The sequence below is a fragment of the Marmota monax genome, unplaced genomic scaffold (genome assembly GCF_021218885.2).
Source record: "Marmota monax isolate L192 unplaced genomic scaffold, Marmota_monax_Labrador192_F-V1.1 WCK01_AAM20220418_F8-fsc00002, whole genome shotgun sequence".
Classification (NCBI taxonomy): domain Eukaryota; kingdom Metazoa; phylum Chordata; class Mammalia; order Rodentia; family Sciuridae; genus Marmota; species Marmota monax.
In genome coordinates, this window is record NW_026693571.1 from 22,004,205 (window position 1) to 22,029,600 (window position 25,396).

Genomic DNA, 25,396 nt, shown 5'->3' on the forward strand with positions numbered 1-25,396 from the left:
TCTATTTCAGTAAAATGAAACCCTATATTTATTGACATTTCCTTTCACAAGACATTTCCTTTCAAGATGTGTTCTTCTCATACCAGCAGAGGGAGGCCTGATCCACTTCCTGAGCTTTGAGACTGCTCAATTAAGTCTCTCAGGGATTCTCCAGGAGGAATGTAAGTTCCATCCTGTTCCAGCCCAATGCTGTACCGAGGTCTGGTTTCTTGTCTTTTATACCTAAGGATAGACGATTGGGATAATTTTAGAAACTGAAATGTACTGACACAGATAAAGCATTGCAGATAAACACTAGTCACAGCAGGTTTGATTTTATCACAAAAATGCAAGACAAGATCAAATGTTGCCCTTAGTTAAGGTTTCTAAAATACAAATCTTAAATTTGACTGATTTTTTAAAAATAAACTTCATGTTTTTTACACAGTGTCAACCATTTACAATTTTTCTGCTTCTTTCAACTGCACTTCTATATTCTGTTAATATTTCCACATAGTTTCAATATTTATTCCCTAAGTTATTTTCCTTTTAATTATAATGTTTTCAATTAGAACATGAATTTATTTGAATCAATTCATTGACACATTTGCAGAGTATCATAAATGAATATTAAATTGCTCAAAAGACAAATGACATGGGTATAAAGATCTTTCATATTTCATAAACTAGAAAATAAGTTCTTAGGTGACTGCAAATAGTTTGTAGCTGTCATACTTTATTATAACAACTTTTTATTTTAACATTTAATCTATAAATTATATTTAAAATCTTTTATATGGGAAATTTTTAGCTCAAGAAATATGGAATAAATTGAACTACTCAAAGTTCAGCGTAGTCCTTGCTTTACTTAGAATCAACCTGAGCAGTAATCAGTCCTGGAACTTCCCTCTGATTTCCTTAGAGATGAAATATTTATAAGAATAGTTTTGATGTCTGAAGTAGAAATGAGTTGGGTACCTATTTATAACTTCATTAGGATAAATATTTGTCAATAGTTTCAAATATTTTAAGTCTAAAATCCAATTAGACCAAGGAAAGCTTCAATGAAGAAGATCAATAGAAAAAAATGGTAGAATATTAGTTTATGAAAGGTACTATGAATGCCAAATTCCATATCTACATGTTAGAAACTTACCTGAAGTAACAAAATAAAATGATAAGGACCAATAGCAAACTACAGACAGTCACAGATATAAGTAAGGCCTTGTGGTGTATAGATCCATCAACAAAATCTGAAATTAAAAAGAGAGTCATGATATGGAGAATAATTTTACTTAAAATGAGGAAATAACTTTTTCTCAAAAGTACTTGCTAAGCAATATATCCAAGATATGAAAACACTTTAGCATGACAATTGATTAAAAATATACAGACACTCAAAACTACATGTTTGACTTATGTCAATCATCCTTCACGTAGACACATTTCAACAGCACATATTTCCTCTCTGGAAGGAACGGACTTGGCACAGGATAAACCCATGGAGAGAACAGGACAAGAGCAAATGGATGTCCTTCATGAATACAATTTTTTACAAATGGAAACACACTATAAAAGAATGAATGTGTTCTTACCAAAGAATATGTGAAACTTTTAAATGATATTATATATTATTAAATATATATAATATAGAAGTTATAATATAAAAATACATTAAATATATTCACTTTGTCTTAACTCTCATTCTTGACAAACCATATTTACTTAATGCTTGTTTTCTCAAACTTTGTATGAGTAAGAATGACAGAAAGACATTCAATACAAATGCATATTTACATTTATGACTGTGTGTGTATGGGTTTTTGTTTGTTTGTTGGCTGGTTGGTACTGGGGATTGAAGGCAAGAGCACTTTACCACTGAGCTACATCCTAGCCTTTTTTATTTTGAGATACAGTCTTGCTAAGTTGCTGAGGCTGGCCTCAAACCTGCAATCCTCCTGCCTTAGCCTCCCAAGTCATTGGGATTACTGGTGTGAGCCACCACACCCAGGTAATTTTTATGCAGTGGTTGCTGGGCCATATTTTGAGAAAAATGACTTAAAGCCATGTGCACTGTACTCATACAGTAACAGAATAAGTACTGTTTTTGTTAAGGGCAACATTTACCTTGAGAAGAGTTATTATTGTCTTTTATTACAAGTGGAGATTTTCCAACTGTGTATCTTTACAAATATGGCCACCCAAACAATTTCTTTGGATGAAGTTCTTATCCCACCCAATGTTACTTTTTTTCCATTAAAAAAGTATATGTTATATGAAGAAAAACTAAAAAGCATCAATTAACTAAAGTTAAAAACAAAATCACTACCTCATTACCACACAGGAGAATTTATAGCCAACAGTTAAGTATATGCCATCTTGGTATCATTGTAATGAATAAAAAAATTCATAAGCAAAATCATTCAAAAATGGTATAATATATTGCATTATAGATTATTTTCATTTATAATATTGTGAACATTTTCCAAAACAACAAGTGTTTGTTTTTTTTCTGAAACATGATTTAAAGACTACATATTATTATATGTAGGGACATCCTAATTAGACAGTCTTCTCTTGTTTATTTAGGAGATTTCAAAGATTTTGCTTTAATACTTCTTTATTATAATAAATACAATCCTATAGTAAGTAAACACATATGTCTTGGCACATGTCAATGCTTATTTCTTTGGAATTCCTATAATAATTATTAGGTCAAAGGACATATATTTCAAGTCATATTGTCAAACATCCTTTAAAAAAAGACTGCATTATCAATGTAAGAATGTTTTAACTATTTTGAAAAGATTTCAGCCTTACAGAGAATCTATGAGAATAAACAACTCCAATATGCTAATTATTCTCATTGTTAAAATTTTATATTTGTTTTATAATTCTCTTGCTCTATTAGTGTCCCATACGTGTGTGTATCAGTATACACACACATATGTATACATATATTTGCATTTGTATTTATTTACTTTTGTATGTCTGTATTATTTTTTAACTATATAAAGTTGCAGAATAACACTCCTATCCACTTGTAAATACTTCTAAAATGAATGTTATAATTTACTTAAGAGTCTAAAATATATGTTTAATAATTATTTATGATCCATATGACTATTTATGAAAGTTGTCTATTTCTCAAAAGACTAGATGATGAACATTAAAAACAAGTAGTTTTATATTCATAAATTCAGAAATGTTGCCAATAGTCCAGGATAAAGGGGTTCAGAACTTAACTACTAAAGTACTCTGCAAAAGCCACGCCAGCTTTAAAGCAGTGGAACATATGCAATAGCAAGTGCATTGTCTAAAATGCACTACTTAGCAAATCTTGAAAATAATTTGTAGATTCTTAAAATTAGCAGGCTGAAATTTTGAACAAAAATTATTTCAGTAAAATTTTCCTCCATTTCCTATGTATAAATAAATAAAAAAAACTGTAACTAGAAACTTAGGTTAAAATGTATTCCCAGTTTTAAAAGTAAGAAAAGTTTGATTTTGCAGAAATTCAAAAAGAATGCTACTCAACTAAAACTACAGAGGTTCACATAATCACAACACATTTTCAGTATAAGGACACAAAACTCTTTTTAATTCCGGTGATGCAGTTTTACTAAAATTCTCACCTTCCCTTGTCTTTTATTTTTCATGTAAATGATGAGTACAGAATACACCCGAAACTGCAAGAACACTGTATTTACTTCTCATTTCATGATCTTTCTGGTTTGTGAAAACAATGAGACCACAAAGGCTCTAAGAGGTTCTCTCCTTACTAATAAGCTCTTTCTCTAAGGCTAGTTTTACCTCCCTTTTCACATTTTTTTTGGCCCCAATACCCTAGTGCCTGCAGCCTCCCTGTCCATCCCCCTGTCTCTCCTCATGAACAGGTGATCCTTAGCAATACACCTTTTGTCACACCAGTCATGTTTTAATCTACCATTACCTGGGCTCAGAGCATTAACAAATGTAAACATTCAAGTCTCTGCCAGAGTCTCCAAAGCCAACAAGGCCAGATACCCATCAGGAAAAGAGCAGAGCCCACAGATCTCTCTGGGCAGCTTATTTCTACCTGTACTGTCACTCCAACTACTCAGGAAATGGAACCAAGAGGTCTCCAGGGATGTCTAACTGATTCCAAGAGGCAAGTAAGGATCATCAGCAACTTCGAAACAAAACTGCACCTGTCACTACTAATGACCCAGCAGAGGAGTAGTTAGGAACTCCTCAGGCTGACAGGACTATGTTTACAGGACTGGAAGGTGGTTCATATTTGCAACATGAAATAAAAAGGAAAAAAAAATCATACAGCTAGAAAGGATCTTGGAAAATAATCACTTGCCCAAAGATATCTTTTCAAGCACTCTAAGTATTAATGATTATGGATAAGTAGGAGATATCATCCAATCAATACAGTATAAAGAATTTAAAAAGAATAGTCTTGACACACAATGTTAGTAATAACATTATATATTTACTTTTATCATATATTGGGATTTCTTTTTACAGTTAAATCTAGATTTAAATTCTTCTTAAGAATAAAAACAATATTCTAGTTATTCTCACGTATAAAACTGTTTAAGATCGTATCTCCTGATAACAAAGGAGATTTAAGAAACAACTTTTATATCCAAATTCCTGTATGAGAATGGGGGGGATAAGTTAATTACCTCTGAATTCCTTTCATCTGTCTTACACACAAATTTAATCCAAATTTCCCAGATAGGAATTGAGTGTTTATTTTATTATATTTTTTTTGGGGGGGCATGAGGGGACAAATACCAGTATATCTTATGTACACTGGTAAGAAAAGACAGAGACATAGCTGGCATAAAACCCAGTCATGTGTCATTCTCAAGAGCTGCCCAGTTGGAAGGCAGTTCTACCCACTTTAACAATTGCCCCTTTTTGCAGCTCCTCCAAGTCTGAATGGCCTCAGGGTAGAGGAGTTCTCCTTGCCTTGGCCGCAGCTCAAGGACTGGGCCTCTCACCAGCCTGCTCTCCTGATGCCAATTCTGCACAGCCCACAGCTTCCTAGATACAGGTTCCCACAAGAGTTGAGCCACTCAGCAGCTACCTCAGGAGGAGATCCATGCAGAGTGAGAAACCAGGACTAAAGGGGCCGGCTGCTGAGTAGCCTTTGGTGTCCTGGGCCAGTCCACAGACTGTGGCGCATCTCTCTAGTTACAGATCATGAGCATGGTCCCCTGCATGTTTGAGTGGCTTTGGACATCTGCTCGGCTTTCCTGAGCCATCTCTTCTTCAGTGCCAGTCACAACAGCCTATGCTTATTCACAGCAAGAACACACAGTGGGCACCAAAGGAGCGAAGCATTGCAAGAAATGTTAGCACTACTCCCTGGCAAGGAACTGAGCTCAGTCTCGTATACTGGTCTACAATACTGAGGGCACAACCTGCACAACAGAAGGTCTATTCTGGGCTCCCCTTCACATGCTGTACACTAGCATACATTTGATCTGTTGAGGAGAATATGGATGTTTCACTAGTTAGATGCCTTCACCTACAGACTTTAGTTTATAATTGGCAATATCTAAAGGACAGCATTTTATTTACTTACTTGTTGGCTTATTTATTTGTACTAGGGATCTAACTTGGGGTGCTCTTCCACTGAGCTACATCCCCAGCTTTATTTTATTTTATTTTTTGAGACAGGGCCTAAGTTGCCCAGGTTGGCCTTAAATTTGTTATCCTCCCACCTCATCCTCTCAAATCACTGAGATTATAGATAGGTGTATACCACCATTTCTGGCATGTCAGGGATAGCATTTTAAAATAAATCTGTAAGCTGCTCACATTATATTTATTAAATGGAAAAATAATTTTCAACTTTGGAAATTCTGTATTATAATTTGACTGAAACTACGTTAAAATTATCACATTCCAAAACAGAAGGTTATTTCTGAAAAATTTTCTATAAAGTCTATATGTAGTATATGAGTAATTTCAATATTTAAACATTAAAACCCACACCAAATTTCTTCAATTATAGAAATTTTGTTTTTTCAAAAGCCAAATCAGCATCTTACTTAATAAAGCAAGAGCTTCTATTTATTTCATTTTGACACTGTTATCATTTCTTTAAGTGTTCATTAAAAATAAACAAATGCTGCTATAAACCGGGTGTGCTGGCAGATACCTGTAATACTGGTGGCTTGGGAGGCTAAGGCAGGAGGATCACAAGTTCAAAGCCAGCCTCAGCAAAAGTAAGGCACTAAACAACTCAGTGAGACCCTCTGTCTAAATAAAATACAGAATAGGGCTGGGGATGTGGCTCAGTTGTCGAGTGCCCTGAGTTCAATCCTGGGTAACAAATAAATAAATCAATGTGACTTAAGAAGTAATTTTGGGATGAGGGACTTCTTCACATCCTCCTTCACTTCAGAACAGACATTTCTTCTCATTTCTATTCTTACCACCAGCTGCAGTGTTACTAGGCTTCTGAGTCATATTTTGTTTTTGATGAAGGTGTTGGAGTTGATCTAATTATTTTTCATATTTCCTCATTCTTGAGAAAGAATATTATCCTAAGGTATTTTGCTTTGCTGGTGCTGCAGTGAAAAATAAGCAAAGCAAATTGTGTCACGCACAGGCTGTGTAAATTTGATGAAGTTAACCTTTTTGTATATTGCAATTTCCTCGTCTTTAAAATGGGACCATCAGTCCTAAGTACTTCGTAGAGTTGCTGTAAGGTATAAATTGGGTCAGTTCACATAATACTCAGCACAATGCTTTGTTTACATTAGTCATTTTAGTTTTTAAATTTCACCCATGTAGCCTATCCTTCCTCACACTTAGGTAATTCTTGTTCATCTGTAAAGTCTTATTAAAGCGTCACTTCTACAAGGCTATTTTGATATCCTTCCACCCCAGAGCTAGCCACTCACTTTTTTATGTAACTAACATACTTTATTGTCTAACTCTATTATTGAAATATTTTCACCAAACCTAAGTCAATTATTTACATTTTCTTTCTCAAATTCTAAAGTATAGTTTGGAAAGCAAAAATTGTCTTTATCTATTTCTATATATCTTATTGCTTGAATTTTTTTTTAATTGTGAATTTTTGATGTGAATTCTTTTTCTTTTTAAGAAATAAAATCATTTCCTCATGCTCTTCCTCCCTGTTCTGTTCTTAGTTGGTCTCTTTATATCAAAGAAGACATTTGGCATTTGTTTTTTAAGGATTGGCTAGCTTCACTTAGCATAATCTGCTCTAATGCCATCCATTTCCCTGCAAATTCTATGATTTTGTCATTTTTTAGTGCTGCGTAATACTCCATTGTGTAGTGGGGGGAGAGAAAGGGAGAGAGAAGGGAAAGCATATGGAAATGGTAGGAGACCCTCAATGTTACACAAAATTACATATAAGAGGTTGTGAGGGGAAAGGGGGGTGAACAAGGGAGAGAATTGAACAACAGCAGATGAGGTAGAGAGCGAAGATGGGAGGGGAGGGGATGGTGGATAGTAGGGGATAGGAAAAGTAGCAGAATACAACAGTCACTAATATGCCATTATGTAAAAATGTGAGTGTGTAACCGATGTGATTCTGCAATTTGTATTTGGGGTAAAAATGGGAGTTCATAACCCAATTGAGTCAAATGTATGAAAGATGATATATCATGAGCTTTGTAATGTTTTGAACAACCAATAAAAAAAAAAAGAAATAAAATCAGCCAGGTTGATGTAGCACACTTGTAATCCCAGTGACTTGGGATTCTGAGGCAGGAGGATCACAAGTTCAAAGCCAGTCTCAGCAACTTAACAAGGTCCTCAGCAATTCAGTGAGACCCTGTCTCAAAATAAAAAATAAAAAGGGCTGGGGGTATGGCTCAGTGGTTAAGTGTTCCCTAAGTTCAATCCCCAGTACAAAAAAAAAAAAAGGAGAAAGAAAGAAAATCCACCATGAAGGATCCCTTGAACCCACTTATATAATACTTAGGAATCAAGACCACAACAATACAAATAATTTATTTGTGTGAGAACAAAGAGGAGAAAGGAAACATGGGAGTTGTTTTTAATACAAAGTCTTTTGGGATTTAATATCTTTTTTTTCAATGAGCAAAACTTAAATGTATAAGTTTTAAAGTTAAAACTTATAAACATCATCCCTATTTTATCAGTCTATTGATATATGATGACTAAAAATTACTCTAGCATTGATAAAATGAAATGTCATATAGCAAGTGATCTTTTATTTAGTCTTTTATAAGGTCTTTATTTTAAAATCAAGGAAGCCAAATGGTAGTTTTCAAGTTAAATACAACTTCTGAATACCTTTTGTGGGTAAGCATGAAGTACCATCTCCCTCTGCTCTCCTGAGACACCCTGCAAGCTCTAGGAACTACGACTCTGGGAGGGAAGTGGGGAGAAGTTAAAGCAACACACATCCTAAAAGTGGAATCACAGGCAACTACTGTCCCCAGAACTGTCTGCATGCCTCTCTGAGTGACAGGTTCATTATGTTATCTTGTCTCAGCCCTCCGTTTCAGCTCTGGAAAATGTTGCAGGTAGAAGAGCTGGAAAAAGAAAAAATGCTTCCCATGTTCATTTTTACTGTGCCCAAGCTTTGCCAGCCTGAAAGTCACCTTGGCCTTACCTCTGTTTTTCAGTGGAGGCAAAGTAGGGTGGAGGTCTTTATTACATTCATTCCTTTCTGTGCAGCATTCAATTGATCTTCTTTGATGAGGAATAGGAGTGTCCTAAAATTGAACCCAAACAGCTTTAACTGAGTCTCCTCTAAATTTCAAACTCAGTTCATCTAAAATATAAGAAACGATTACTAAGAGAACTCATTTAAACATCCAATAATTTTATACAAACATCTTGAAAATGTTAGTTTGTATCAGATAATTCATTTCAAATTATTGTATATTATTGCAACTTCTGCATTTCAATCAAATTACCACTATATTTGTAATAATCAGTGTCCATAAACTGAGGAAAAAGTATTGGTTTAATGCAATTAGATAAAATGGATTTTGAAGAATATGAACTAATGACACACTAACAAGAAGTTAACAAAACTAAAAAGGGCATTTCAAAAAAAAAGGAGAATTGGTCCAATGAGAATTTTTAATTACTTTCTAGGTTACTAAAAATGGGCTAGCCATGAAAAATACTATTTTGTCTTACTTGAATCTTGGTAGAAATACAGTCAATGCAAAATTACAAATGAAATCAGGTTATCTTCCTTACCCGACACTGAAAATCTGAACCTTCTAGTCCTAGGCACCCAGAAGTGACCACAGGCATCCCAGAGTCGTCTTCCTCTATCATTGTGAAACAATATCCGTCTGTGCTAAAAGCAAAACCGGCAGAAAGACACAGAGAGAGAGAGATAGGTGGGGAGGCAGAGGGAGAAAGTCTGTGAGTTCAGGGAAAGCAAAATACATGACATGCATCATTTGCCTCATTATAAATAAGGAGAAAGTCAATGATCTTTATAAGCTACACACTTTGGAGAATCTCAAAACTTCCCTTTTATGAAAGTAAATTTAATTATCATAGAAACATTTAGTAATATCTTCTCTACCTAGAAATTTGTGCAACGGGATGTAAAATGTCCAAATAACACATATCATTAATTAACATGGATATCCATATATACCATTGATGAACTTTGGCCCTTCACAGATACCACTTGCCTGGAGAAATCAAGACATAAAACTCTGAGGAAGTAATACCATCCTCACCTTTTATGTGAGAAAACTGAGGCTCAGAGAACATGAGTCATACAGTCAGTGAGAGAAGGCAGGCAGGAGTTGGAACCCATGAAGGTGAATATTTAGGCCGGCTCCCCTTGGCCTGAGGTAGTGAAGTAAACTTATTATCACTGAGGTATGACAACTACAGACAGGTAGGAGCCAGTCCAGCAGGGCACAACTTAGGTAGCAAAGACTCCACCATTGGGTTCCCTGTCTCTGGGTTGGCCAGAAGTTTGGCTTAAGCAGTCTGGGCTTATGCTGGGAGTGGATAAGGGCAGACAACAGAAAGACGGGGTTTTGACAAAACAATCAAAAAAAGCAAATTTTTAATTTCTATGTTTTCCTAGGTTAAAATTCACTAATGCCATATATTTTTTTTGAGCAAGAGAGAAAATAGTAATATTTCTTCTATTTTACAGATGAAGAAATTGGAGATAGAGAGAATACTACACTTATATAAGGTTGAAAGATAAATATTTGCAAAACCAGGGTTTGGATAAAGGCTCTCTTACTTAATTCCCGCATAATTTTTTGCTATCCTGGGACTAAAATGAAAAACAAGAACTGGTAAAAATATAACTATTTGAAAACAGACATTACTGTCTTCACAAGTTTGGGTAATAAATGCCAGTAGACTCCCAGTGTAAGCCATAAGCCACTACTGCAGGTCTTCTGAATCAAAGTACTAAAACATATCTCCATTATTTTCTTACACATATGCATGCTCAGTGTCCAAGATGGAGATGACAATAGTCCTGAAAGGTCAGGGAAGGAAGCTTGGAGCATATATTAGCTGTGATTTGTAGTTTGTCTGTTCTGTCTTAGCGGTAGCAGCATTCTGCCATACATAAGCCCTTCAGTTATCATCAACATTTTTAGAAGTGTTTACTCAGCTTATCACCCTCAAGCAATCCAGCATGCCTCAGTTTATAAGAAGCAGCTGAACAAAGTTCACACATACTAATGAATGGCTTGGAAGGGTCAATGATAAATACCTTTGTCAGACGAAGGTCAAATGCATGAATATTACTGAGAAGAAAAAAAATTCTCTCAATAGCCCATGTTCTAAATTCTCTGGGGCTTTTTAGCCAGTTCACTAAAATTGCCAGGAAAATGTAAACCATATAGATGCTGAAGGTAATAAATAAGTGTTCCTTAGAAATTTAAACAATTTGAGTGAAAAGTACTCATATGGTTTTTAAAATTCTTTTCCTACATACTTAGATGATATATAACCTACATTTTTTATCTTTAGATTCAGGAACTATCAGAAATAAGCCATCCTAATTTTCTGACATTAGGAATTCATAGGGGCTATAGCAGTCAATGTAATATATTAAATCTACAGAATAGTTTCTCCTTAATCATGAGTTCCTGTTAATCAAAGTCTGAAAATAAGGACTTGTAAATTTATAAGAGTAAAAAAAGGGGAGAGGGGTGCTGTGCCTGGTGGCACATGCCTGTAATCCCAGTCACTCAGGAGGCTGAGGCAGGAAGATCACAAGTTTGAGGCATGCATAAGCAACTTATGGAGGCCCCCATCTCAAAATAAAAAATAAAAAAGGCTGGGGATGCAACTCAGTGGTGGTGCAAACCTCTATGCTTATTTTCTTTACACCAGTATTGCCAAAAAAAAAAAAAAAAGAATTAAAAAGGCAATAGAAAAATCAGATAAAGATGTTGGCAAGTACTGTTGTAATGCCCTAGAAAATACAAAACTGAAGGAGAATAACTCAAGATTTAAATGTACACCTCCTTGTTTGCAAAGAGAGGAATCAAAAAATATATAAAAGGATGGTGAAAGAGAGAAAGACTCTGGATAAAAGAATTCATTTGCCATCAATATAAATTCAGAAAGGAATATTAGTTGAAGAACAAGAAAGAAGGTGACAGAGCCATTTTGGGGCATATTATCTGCAGCAAGCTAAAGTAATTTATAAATTCCTCACTGAAACTGCTGTCTAGCAAGGAACATTAACTGGAAACTAGCTTGAGAATCACAGGAGAGCTTTCAATTCTCAAACAAGCATAAATCTAAACCAACCTATGCTCCAGAGTCAAAGCTGATCAACTCTGCCCACCATCAAGAGCTGGTCGCTGGATGTCACAGAGGGCAACTGACTCCTCCCATTGGCTTATTGATGTTACACTGCCTGGGTGACCTATTTAAACTTAGTTCTGTGTGTGTAGATTATCAGCCTCATTCCTACAGTGTTGATAGTGACAGGAAGAGGAAATGAAGAATCATAATGGAAATCAAAATAGAAATAATTTTAAAACCAAATCAAAAGTAGTGAGATGTATACATTAATATAGGATGAATCACGATGAGAGTGGTGATCATGAATTTTTAAAAATAGAAGAACAACAGATGTACCATTTTTAAAATTCTGCCCCCTCTGGGTCACAGGCAAAGAAAAGTACACAACGAAACAGGATAGCACTTGAGAGCATAAAGAGTGTTGCTGATGGATGCCTCACGGAACACCAAATTCATAAAAAAGCAAAGAATGTGAGAATTCAAAGGTTACATGAGGTCACAGCAGGGAAAATATAGCTCAACTCTCCAGAAGGTTCTGCAGGATTAAGGCTTCTTAAATTTGACCAATATTCTAAGAGCAAAAGGGTGTCTGGAACATCTAGAAAGATCATCAGGGGAGTAATCACTTTAAGAGATTTTTCAGTGTGTCCAAGTGAACATAAACCAACAAGAAAGGAGTGCACCTGCTTTAAAGCTTCAAGGGACTAAATGATATACTTTTTAGGTGGATATGCAAGTAGAGACTGAGGGTTTTTAATTCCTCTCATTTCTGGTCACATCAGTTTATAATCCTCATTCATGAGCTTTGTAGATGGTGAAAAACTTCATACATCATTTAAAACTGCACTGACAGCATTGTGATTTAACGTGAGTACTGTGTGTACAAGGCTCATCCAAGCCTTGGTCCCTTCAACTCTATTCTTCCAGTAAGACCTCAGGTCTCTCTTTTGAAAACCCAAGGGCTGCTCACAGCCACCAAGCTGAGAAGGCACTATCGTAAAACTTTTCCTCTAACTAGTTTAAATCTTTATAAAGATTAACGTCGCTGTGAAATAATTTCTAAAAGTGTATCTGCTTTGCTCAATCAAGTGACTGAAAATTTAAAAGTATTATTTCAAATTTAGTCTCTACAAAAAAAATAATTATATAAATGGATGCAATAGGTTCAATATCACCTACCCAAAGAAATAACAGTTCTCTTGACTAATCAGTATTTATCCTTCTCTCTTTTAGTTATAATACTAGAATTCATAAAGTTAGTTTGAATGTAATTGTTAGAATGGATCTTTGAAGGCTGGTTAATATTGGGTCATTTGTAAGCAAATGCTTGAGAGCATCCTATCTTCAAAAATATCAATTTCATATGCAAGGGAATAAAGTAAGTTTTCAAAATTTCCTGTCACAGGTAAACTCAAAAGAGGTATACAGCTTGTCAAGTTGCTATTTAAATCATGCACATTTCAGTCCATTAACTAAAACAGCTGGAAATGCATAGAGCTTTTCGTTAATGGTGGTTCATTTGATATTTGTTGAGAATACTATGACTCTGGCTGAGTTATGGCAAGAATGTCAGGGCAAGAATGACGGGGCCTTTGCTTTTGAGCTAAGTGACATTAGAGTAACTAATACAGGCCACCAAAACCTAAAAGAAAGAACAGCATTCAATGGAGCAGTGGGAATAGAAATCACAAGCCACCTAAGTGTTTTCTACCAATTAGAAAGTTTAAAAAAAAAAAAAGATGAACAGTAATAATTACCAAAGCAACAGAATTCTAGAGATTTGTTTCCCTTCCTTAACTTCTTAGATAGATTCCCATACAACTGGAAAGGAATGGAATAAAATATATATGGCTCTACTGTGCCCTCCTCTGGCTTTTTCTCTGAGAGGGCTGTGCAGTTGGAAGGTGCAGTTGCATTGATGACAAAGCCCCAGTGGGGGTTGCCTTTTTCTATTCTGTCCTCAAGAACATGTAACTAGCATACACCCCTCCTCCCTGGTCAACACACTAAATGACTTAGTATTGTGTTTATTTTTTCTGACATATAAGACTTCTCCACTCTGTCTCAGTTTATACACTCATCAAATGCTCATATATTTTTACCTCCACCACCCTGTGCAGATCCCCACTGTCTCTTTGAAGGACTTCTCTCCTCTCTTAACCCTTTACCCACTGCACACAGCATTGCCTGATAGATTCTACATTTTCTTGCTTTGATCAATAACCTTCAATGGTTCTCTATGTACCATTTTAAAGACTCCTATACTATTGACTTCTCATTAAGCCCAATAACAAACTGGCCTCATTTGACATTCTCATTTCTGATTAATGAGAGGCATAAAAGGAGAGTTATCTTTCATAAAGGCTCTGTCAGCAAATTTGAAATCACAGACTCTTTCAACTAAATAAATTTCTAATGCGGGACCCACCATTCTTCTGAGTGCAATAGTTTGAAATCAGCATGCTCTCCTGGAAAAGAATCATAAAGTTCAATGTTTAGGTGGCCTGGGCAACAGTGGCAAAAACTGGATGGCTTACAGTGATACTCAGCACACAAAGTAAGCACGCTTATTTTAAATCCTCTGAGACCAGGTCAGGAGCACCTTTCTGAAGACTCAGGAAGAGGTTTAAAAGGCCCAAGTTAATATACCCTGTAAAAAGACTTGCAGCCCCTAAGATTTTCCTTTTGGCCCTATGACCTTCAAGATACATAGTGAGAGACCTGTCTAATTCCTAATTTAAGCAGCTTGATGTCATTTGCATAACTTTTGTGCAAACATACATTTCAATTTATCATCTCTCTAAAACCTGAAAACTTTGGGGCAGAATTTATGTTCAGTGTCCAATACTAAAAATTACCTCTGGAAAAAGAATGTAACATAATTTTTAGAAATAGACAGACACTCATGAAGGCGTGAAGAAACCTGAAAGAGATGTTGAGAGAGAACAAATATGACTATCACAGATCACAGTAGTAAAACAGGAAGGCTATATAAAGCCAGACTCAGTTATATAGAGAAAAATAAACAAGTCTAAGATAACACTTGCTAGAACAGGAAAATGATACAGAACATGTGCATAGTGAAAAATCACATAAGAAGAGTTATTTAAGACTTTGCATTGATGGTCTATGGTCCTAGGAATAGAATCAGGAATTGGAAGGATTACAATGCAAAGTTACTCTTGGAAAAACATTTAGAAGACAGACATCATCGTGAGGGGAAAAGTAAAATGGTTTTACACTTACTTTGGATTATAGATATATAGATACTCAGTCATGATATATTTGCACTATATTCTCCAATATGCAAACCATGAGCAATGGGAATGGCATGCAATTGGGTAGCAGACACACGTGCAGCTAATAGAGATCAATCCAGGCATGACTTTGGCCGTGGAACTTGGTTGATAGAGCAATTAATTGATGGTACTAGTGAAGAATTTACGAACCCCTGAATTGTACACATCCTCTGAATTAACATATCTCACAATCTCACAGTGACGTATTTCAGAATCTCTTTATAGTAGATAGTACTCGTTTCTGGTCCCTTTTGGGATGTGATGAACGTGAAGCCTTCCTGGGACACACTGTTTGACTGACATTTGCCTGGTACAAGGCCTCAGGCCAAACAACTTAGACCAGCCCTTATGTAAGGCATAAGAAAGTACCCCTTTGCCTTGAAAACTGCTTTACTTCAGAGTGCAAGACTTAATGCAGCGTTGCTTAAGTTACATCCCAGTAGGACAGAAAATTGCTTATTGCTGGTCTGTGAAGGAGTTAATATAGAAATTGAAACTCATACAGCAATTTCAATGTATAAATCCATGTCTAAATGATAGAAATAGAAAAAAGGGGGCATGTAATTTGCAAAGTTTATATTATTTTTTTAATAATTCATTTTTATTTTACTTTTAGAGGGGGTGGCTATCTTTCACCAGAGAAATCTAGAGAATTACTCTTTGGAGGGCAAAGAATCCAGTGTGAGCTAACAGAAATGAAGGTGGAAAGTCAAGGATTTAATCTATGTCTTAGGACAAGGGAACAAAAGTAGTCCCTGTAATTTGCACATTATTGATCTCAGCTCACAGAAGTCTCAATTGGAGTTGAAATCTCATTAGAAAAATACATGTGCATTTTACTCAAGAGTGGATGTTGGGGCTGGGGATGTGGCTCAAGCTACAGTAGCGCGCTCGCCTGGCATGCGTGCAGCCCGGGTTCGATCCTCAGCACCACATACAAAGATGTTGTGTCTACCGAAAACTAGAAAATAAATATTAAAAAATTCTTTCTCTCTCTCTTTAAAAAAAAAAAAAGAGTGGATGTTCAGTCCTCTAAGAACCAGTGTCAGGGTTGGCTTTTGGCTAAGAATTCGTGATTTTGGAATTGTGGCCACGATTTTTCATCATGTCATCATACCTACTAATTACTTAACTTTCCATAGCCTCAGATTTCTTACCTGGAAAATATAGATAATGCTACATTCTATATAGAAATGTTTATTAGTTAAAGATAGGTAAAATAAATATGCTACTGAAACTTATAAAATTTATTTTAAACTTATAAACTTATAAAAGTTTCAGCAAATATTAGTTTTCTGTTGACCTCTCCAAGTTAACCCACCTATGCTGGTCATAATAGTGTATCTATGTTCTTTTGAGGGATTCTTTTGTTATTGCTGTTTTTCTTCCTGTGATTTTCTTTCTTTCATTATCAAAAATCAAAGATTAGCAAACATATAATTCAAAGCCCATCTCAACCTGGCTTCCATCTCTACTACCTTAAATATTTCCAACCTGCTCCTATTGATGTCATTGGACCTGATTGCCATTTTCCAGTTCTTTTTCTACTTGACCTCAAATTGCATTGAAGATAGTCAGCCTTAATATTTCCCTTGGTAAAATTAGCATTGGGGACACTAATTCTTAATCTCCTGGGATATGTCCTTGACTCAAGCATTAAATGTCTCAAGGCTCAGTCCTACTCTGGTAGGTATTGATCCCAATTCCTCATCCTTCTCCATCACGATGGCTTCCCCTTGACTTTGAGCTTAACTGCATCACTTGATTTGATTAATGGAATATCAGAGGACATGATGCAGAAAGGGGTTTTAAAACATCATTCCTCCACGGCAGTGATGAAATGAGAAAGAAATGTCCCAGGCAACCATTGGTCCAAGAAAAATGAAGAAATATAGAGCAAGCCTATACCCCATTGGCAGCCCGAAGTCAAGCCCACCCAATCCCAGCAGAGCCTAGCACAACTGCAACCCATCTATCAACCTCTATGTGAAAAAAATAAACATCTTTACATGTAAGCCTCTGTGACTTTGAGATTGTGTATTTTACAGCAAACACTAACCAATGCTCCACGTCAAAGCAATCTTTATTCTGAGCACAGATCCATATCCCACTGTACAGACTGTTTCACTTATTTATTGGAAAATGTCAAAAAAAAAAAAACAAACAAACAAACTCAGTTTGGAGCCAGGAACTTGGTTCTTTGCCTCTGTCTTCTTTCAATAAAAGGCTACACTATGCACTTAAATCTAAACCTAAGCCTTGTAAAATTCTTTTGTCCTCCTCCCTCCAATATCCAATCCATTAACATTCAACTTAACCTCTGAATGTTTCTCAAATGCATCCAATTCTCTCTTGCACCAACACCACACTAGCTCCAGATCCTTTTCTCACGTGGACTGTTCTTACTGAATCCCCTTCCAAGTTCTCTAACTGTATTTCTTGAATTCACTTTTGTTTCCTTCTGACCCATTTAATATACTTCAGCAAAGCAAATTTAAAAAGACAAAAAGGACCATGTAACTCTCCACTGGCCCTACCACTTAAACACCTCTATCAATGGCTTCCAAGGCTCTTAGGTTTGCTGACGACAGCCTACCAGGCATAGTTATCTTTCCCCTGTCTCCATGCTCAGCTCCTATCACATCTCCTACTCCCTCTGTTCTCAGAAAACCAGTCTTCTTTGAACACAATAAGGTCCCCTTCTTACAACAGAGAATTCCCCTGCCTGGCCATTTTCTCCCAAGCCAACTTAGTACACTCCTGTGGCTAATGAAAAAAAAAAAAAGACAAATATTTTAAACTGAGATAGATATGGAAAATCCTAAACAAAGGATTACTAAGACAATAGCTCAAATGACACAGAGATGTATTACGAACACCACAGGCTTAGATAAAACAGTAAACTACCTCCCCTTAATTTGCTTCCTCCTGCTAATTTATCTTTATTCAGAAAAACAAATTAATTTTCCTGACAATCTTCTGTTTATTGTAAAGAGACAGTGTTTCCCAGGAAAAACAACTAGAAATTATTTTACCATAGCATAAAACTCAGTGATCTCTGCATTGTTCTATAGTAAAGACCCAAGTTGCCAGACCACCCTGGATCCCAAATCCCATGTCTAAAATGAGAATATGCAATTCCCCTCCCTTCTGAATGGTACTGCTGATTAAATGAGACATGTGCCTTTGAATACACCCAACAACTTCTCTCTCTGTGTTAGTCAGTTAATATGTTATTTCTTGTGTTAATTATATAGGTCTTCAGGATATTCTAGTAAGCTTATCAAGGTGAGCAGTCCTTACCCATACTGGAGGTATTTCAGACATGAGAATTTTTCAGATTTTAGAATAACTGCATATTCCTGAGATATCTAAGGGCCAGGAACTAATCTAAAAATAAAATTCATTTAGGTTTCACATACATCTTATACACATAGCCTGAAGATAACATACAATGTGTGTAATGAGCTTGTATTCTATGACCTGCCACACAAGGTTAGGTTTGTAAGTTTCAATTTATGGCACATCATTTCTGTAATCTAAAGTTTCAGATTTTGGAGCATTTTGGATTTCTGAATTTTTAAAGATTCTCAACCTATATTAGATTTTCTGCATCATAGGAAACTTTATAAAAACTCTCTGAAAGGAAAATGAAAAAAGACTCAAATCAGTTTCCCATACATTCTTGGCTGATAAAGTCCCAGATGTGTGTTAGTCAGGTGTTTTGTTTTGTTTTGTTTTGTCACTAACCAAAATACTTGACAAGAACGAATTAGAGGAGCAAAAGTTTATTTTGTTTCAGAGGTTTATTTTGCTCAGTTTCAGAGGTTCAGTTGAAGGCTGGCTGACTCTGTTGCTCTGGGCCTAGGGTGAGGCAGAACATCATGGCAGAAGGTATGACAGAGGAAAGCTGCTCAATTCATGGCAGCTGGGGAGCAAAGAGAGAGGATAGGCAAGAAGCCAGGGACAAGATCAAATCCCCAAGGGCACTCCTCCAATGAACTACTTCCTCCAGCCATGCCCCACCTGCCTACAGTTACCACCTAATAGTCCATTCAAATTATTAATTCATCAAATGAACTAAGACACTTATGAGGTTACAGCTCTCATCATTGCCTAAAAGCCCCACCTCTGAACCTTTCTGCATTGGGGATTTTGTTTTAAAAGCACGAGCTTTTCAGGGGATATTTCTAGATCCAAACTATAACACAGTCTGTTCTGCTTCTCTGACATTTTAACTCCTGAGATCCACACTTCTCTAGTTAACTTATCCACTTCTCCCTTGGCACATTCTGGCCTCATTAGACTGTGCTCTTTATTCACTGCTGTTCTCACTAGAGAGTAAACACAGCCATGGTGATCAGCAAGATGGATGGGAGTGCATAAGGACATGTAAGAAAGAAAAATGCCTACCGTTCAGTTTCAAATGTTACAAAGCATTTATAAAACCACGATTATCAAGTTCAACGATGACTTTTCTAGTTCTTTGACAATGTCTTTCCTAAGACATCTAAAGGACTCACATATGCTCCACATGATATTGCTTCCCAGAGCCAGTTTGTCAATATTTCCAATAGCTTAGGTGTTCTTTCCCATAAATTCTTAAAACAAAAAAACATTACACATATGTGGCACTTGCTGCTGTTGAATTGACTGCAGGGAGCTGGTATTTTGAAAAAAAAATAATAAGTAGTTTTGCTCCTTGACAGAAAGGCTGGGATCTGTGCTGTTTATGTGCATGAGTGCTATATGAAGGAAGGAAGACGTCTCAGAATGCTGTGTCAGGGTAAAACACAATTCTGTATTTCCCTAAGTACAGCACAGCTCTAAGCATTATTGTAGTTAGGCACTATTCTTCAAAATGTATTCTTTGGAAATACTGGCTTACGATTAAAAAAAAAAAAAGTGTGACCACTTGTTAAAGCTAGGCTTAAATCATTTATATCACCAACCTGCAGATATTGTTGACCGAGTCTTCTGGACAATGGTGGTGGCATTTACAACGCAAGACTTTTGGACGAGGGGTGGGGGCTGTGCTCTCCCCATCCTCTTTCTTGGTGCCCACATTTAATTTTCCTGAACTTCGCAAAAGCATGTTATCATGGAAGTTTGCTGAAAGGAAGAAAGAGTGAGAGTTAAAGCAAATGCAAGGTAGCCTGCCACAATCTTCTCTCCAAAGAATAATGTAAGAGTAAATAAGAAATGAAATACTCATGACTAAGGTTTAAACAGAAAAGAGAGGGTTTTCCACTTTATATTAAAAAATATACCTTCTATGTATGTCTCATATTCTATACATGTCCCAAATAAATACCCAGAATCCTCCCAGGATACTGCTTTATGTATCAAATTATAATACTTGTATTTAACTGAGTACAAGTTGCTCAATGAATCCCTGTTTAAAGATTACTCTTTATGTTGATGCAAGGGTTAAATATTATCAAATCCATTTTTCAGATGAGAAAAATCAAGACTCACAAAGTTTAAATAAAGGATCTAGAATTTAAAATACAGATTGCTTGAAACCTAAAACTGTCTTTCTACCACATCACAAGGTTTCTCTATTTGACACACATCACGTATTTTTAAAAAAGAAATTATCAGAAATATTTCCTTGAAAAAAATCAGGTAGGAAAATAAAAACTTAGTAAATATCAAGATGTACTTTTAAAGATACATCTTCCCCATCAGCTTTTATATCTGAAGGTGCTGACATACTATTTAGTGATGTTCCTATTATCTTTGGTGGACGACAATATAGTAGATATGATTTTGTAGACAAAATTTCCTGGTTTTACAATCAACTAGAGTACACACTAGCTAGTTGTCCTTGGAAAACTTTACAAATAATCTTCCTGAACTTCATTTGCTTATCCTTTAAAATGAAGATAATTATAAACACCTACATTTGATGTCAAGGTTAGCAAACATATGTTACATAAAAGGGAGAATGCATTAATTGATGTGTGTTTCAGGAATTGTGTTAAGTGCTCTCATATACACCATATCCCTCCATAACTATCACCTTAACCAATGTTCAATTTATAATGTCTCTCATAACACATCTAACTAGACTATAAATCAAATTTCAACAAAATATTATCTAAACCAAATACTGTGGGGCTCTGTTTTTTAATTGAAGTTATGTGTAAGAAGTGCCATATATGCAATAGCTACAGTGTGATTTTTTTTGAATCACGAATTAATTTCACCAGTTACATGACAGAATAAGAAATTTAGGGGAAAATAATCTAGGATGAATTCCTCAGTTTCTAAGCTAATTAGTCAAATTCTTAGAGACTAGTAGTTGAAGTAAAAATTAATAAAATGACATTTATTAGAATCTCCTTCTAGCATTATTAACTCTGATATTTCATTACGTTTTTCAAACTTCCATTATGTGTACCTAACAAACATTTCTTTGCCAACTTAGTCTAGTAAAGCATGTTGACCAGTGGACATGTGAGGTATTTTGAACGTTTATAGACACTAGTATTGCTGTATGTATAAACATGGCTATATAACCAATGGGATTCTGCAACCTGTACACTTGGAAAAATGAGAAATTATACCCCATTTGATTCAAATGTATGATGTGTCAAGATCATTGTATTGTCATGAGGAACTAATAATAATAAAAAAAAGAATCCTTCCCTGTCCACAGTGCTTATGATTCTGGAAACTCAGGTGAGTCAATGAAAGAGCATATTCAGTAAGATCCATTTGAGTTTGAGATAGCTGATGTACAGACTCCATTTTGAGAAACCCTAGGCTAGATTAAGCAAAGACTATTTGTTAAATCCAATCACACATTAATCTCAATAGGTATATATTATTTCTGTACAATAGAGAAAAGAAAAGTTAAACACAGTTTCTGTTAGTACTTCATTTTACAAGCCATTTGTTGCAAGTTTGTTCAGGAGGAATGTCAGCAAGATTGTGATCCAGGTAGTGTGTGGGTATATCACTATATTACCCTGTCCCAAGGCTCCTTTCTTTTTAATCTGGTTCTCAACCTTACTAACTTGATGACCTGAATTGCCTGAAGGGATAAAGTGATGAAAACAGGGTATTTAAAACTAACTGCATTCTACTTCCTTCCTTACCAGGCTGTCTTTGAAGTTTAAAAAATAAGATAATAAAAATTTATTTATTATGCAGATATCTACTTAAGGAACATGTATTGGATGCCTATCACTTCCCCAGACACAACCTGAGTCACTGTGATAAATACAGCATCCACTGAATTTCCCATCTTCTGGGAAAAGTTGTTAAATGAAATGTGTGACACTGGAATGGTCTAAAGTAGAAAAGGAAACCTCTTCATCTGATTGGAAATAAGACATCATTTTGGGAGAAACAGTTTAAGAGAAGATTCACAATTTTCTAACATCACCAATCTATTTAAAGAGTGGTATAAAATTTAGCTAGAAGATTCCTTGCAGTATTGCTTATCACAATCCATGCTTACCACAGTAAGGGATTAGTTACATCTCTGAAATGAGATGGCTTTGTAGCCATTAAAATGTTGAAATAGAATTAAATATACTCATTGACAAGAAAAAATGGTAAAATATAATGTTTGGTGAAAAGGGTAGATTATAGGGTATTCTAGTTTTGGAATCCCCCTAACAATAAGAGGAAAATGGGCTAGACAGAAACCTACAAAATCAAAGAGATCAAGAAGGGGGAGACACCAGAAATAAAAGAAAGGGGAGCAAAAGGACAAGCAATGGCTGATTCAACAAAGCCAAGAAAACATTCCTTCAACAAAGGTGGGGAGAAGCTGAGAAGCAGCATAAGTTTACCAGACAACTCCCCAAAGAGTCTAGAAGTGGCACTGTGAGAAAGGAAGGTGAAGGAGATAATGAAAACAGGAGGCTGAAAATCTATTTTTCTACATAGAGCTTGGATACTCCTCCCCACTCCCTATAGGCTAGTAATTTGTCTTCCTCACCCCTGCAGACGACTGGAAGGGTAACATGTATGTCACATCATTGAGACACCTCCCTTATTTTCCTTTTCCACCATGCAGGTCAGGGACTATGGGAAGCCAAGCACAGAGAAGGGCAGGCACCCCACCTTACTGCAGGCTCGTGGGTTACATGCATGCACGTACCAGACACTACTGCCTTCCATCCTCCTCCCCACCATGTGACAAGCACAAGAGCTTCCAAGAAACTCTTCTAGTAACATATATGTACACATCTTCCAGTGCTCTGCTCTCCTATGCATGAGCCACTAATTCATAGTCACTTAAGTATCTCAAGAATGACTCAAACATCAAAGACTGAAAATAAAACAAAAGCATAGAGAAATCTACTTCCACTTGGAAAAAATAGATCATTGAAAGAAAGAAAAGAAAAACTTTAGAAAAACAATTAGTAATCTCAGCTTATTAAAATATATCTATCAAAAAGGCAAGTTATGATAAAAGGAGAACAAATAAGAAACTTTAAAAATATGATTGTATCTGCCAGGCATAGTGGCCTATAATCTCAGAGTCTCGGGAGACTGAGGCAGAAGGATCTCAAGTTCAAAGCTGGCCTCAGCAACAGTGAGGTGCTAAGCAACTCAGCAAAACCCTGTCTCTAAATAAAATGCAAAATAGGGATAGGGATGTGGCTCAGTGATTGAGTGCCCCTGAGTTCAATCCTCAGCAACATCCCCCCCAAAAAAATTATTGTGTCAATCAAAAGCTCAGATGAGTGAAAAAATAAATACTAAAAAATATCTAACAGAGCAAAACATATAGGAAAAGGTTTAAGTAACTTAGAGCATCAATTCAGGAAATACAGCATATAAATAATATTAACTCTCTTGAGACTTGAGAAACAGAGAAGACTTATATATGTATCATAAATCACGCAAAGTCCCATAAATGAAAACTATGAATTTCTAATTTGAAAAGACCCATGAAGCTTAAGAATAGACACATCAAATGTGCCATTTCAAACTTCCCTAACATTGGAAACAAAAGGAAAGCCTAAGTTTTTATAGAGACAGAAGCAAGGGTAAGAAGGAGAGAGACAAAGGATAAGTATGGCAAGCTGGATGTGGTGGGGCATGCCTATAATCCTAGGTACTTGGGACACTAAGACAAGAGGATCTACAAGTTTGAGACCAGTCTCAGCAACTCAGTGAGACCTGTCTGAAAATTAAAAACTAAAAATGGATGAGAAAATAGCTCAGAGGTAGAGCACCCTTGGGTTCAATCTTCATTACCATAAAAAAATAATTAAGCATGGCACTGAACTTCCCACAGTAAAACCAAAAACTAGAATAAAATGACACATACATGAGACATTTAATTTAAGTATGATGAAGAGATGCCCCATCAAAATAAGAACATAAATTTTAAAAAAGAAGAATTAATGAATTAATAGGTTTCTGCTAATGACAGATCCAACCCAAGAGGAAGGTGAAGCATACCCCCCAAAATAATGGTACACATGCATAATAAGACAAGACCCAAAGCCTCATTGAGAACTGGTCAAAAGACTCTGGAAGGGCAATCTGCACATTGTTGAAATTAATAGAATCAACTTTGCATTTTAAATACAAATCGAGTGTTCAGAAATTAATTTTTGATGGAAACATAGGACACCAAAGAAATAAATATATTACCCTACGTGGAAGAGAATAGAAATATATATACATACAGTGAGTATGATTTTAAAAAAGAACTAAACCCTCATCTTTATTGTGAAAGTCAAAGGTTAAGCCTAAAATTAAATAGCTAAAAGGCAGCAGTACACATATTAATTCAGAGATAATAAGGAAAAATACAAAAAAGACAAAATGAGAAGAGTCATAGATGAAGTTGCTACTAGAGAGGGAGAGATTGGGATGACTTTTTAAAAATAATAAGTCTGTTTAAATTATGTTAAAACAAGCAAAACAGATTTTGAAATAACATATCTAATATAGGCTCACTGAAGCCTGTATTAGAGGGGGGAGGATTCATGTCATTATACAGATAATCACAAAGTACACAAAGGTCCTACTTCTTACAGAAAAATTAGCTCTGTGATCATTTTACATCATGAAAATTTCAGCTCGCATTCAAAGGGGCTTTAACTCCTGTTTCTATATCTGCCTAAATCTATGGACTTGCAAATTTGAACAAATAACACTTAGGCAATTTGAAAATGCATTTAAATTGCTCTATCAGTTCAAAACAGGGAACATATTTGTCTCATATTCTGATATGGTATGAAGAACATCAATGACAACTGAAAAAGCAAGATACCAAAAAAGATCACCAAGCCAAAAAGAAGGAACTTGCCCAGCTTTTCTTTGTCACCACCTGCCAATGAGTGTGGCTTGATAGTAATACCAAATCC

The 25,396-nt window shown here is 35.7% G+C and overlaps 1 protein-coding gene across 8 annotated transcripts in view; it reads right to left on the reverse strand.

Annotated features, from left to right (window-relative positions):
* Bmpr1b (bone morphogenetic protein receptor type 1B) overlaps positions 1-25,396 on the reverse strand; it is a 376,549-nt gene that overhangs the window by 33,078 nt on the left and 318,075 nt on the right. For 7 of the 8 annotated variants that reach the window (XM_046459181.2, XM_046459183.2, XM_058583843.1 and 4 more), the window contains 5 exons: positions 20,003-20,162; positions 9,202-9,304; positions 8,603-8,705; positions 1,136-1,232; positions 84-222 (listed from right to left, as the gene is read on the reverse strand). In XM_046459181.2, coding sequence (XP_046315137.1) covers positions 84-222; positions 1,136-1,232; positions 8,603-8,705; positions 9,202-9,304; positions 20,003-20,145 — 585 coding nt within the window. In that variant the 5' untranslated portion in view covers positions 20,146-20,162. Of the gene's footprint in view, positions 1-83; positions 223-1,135; positions 1,233-8,602; positions 8,706-9,201; positions 9,305-20,002; positions 20,163-25,396 lie in introns of those variants that run through there. The other variant, XM_046459185.2, reaches the window with a different exon arrangement.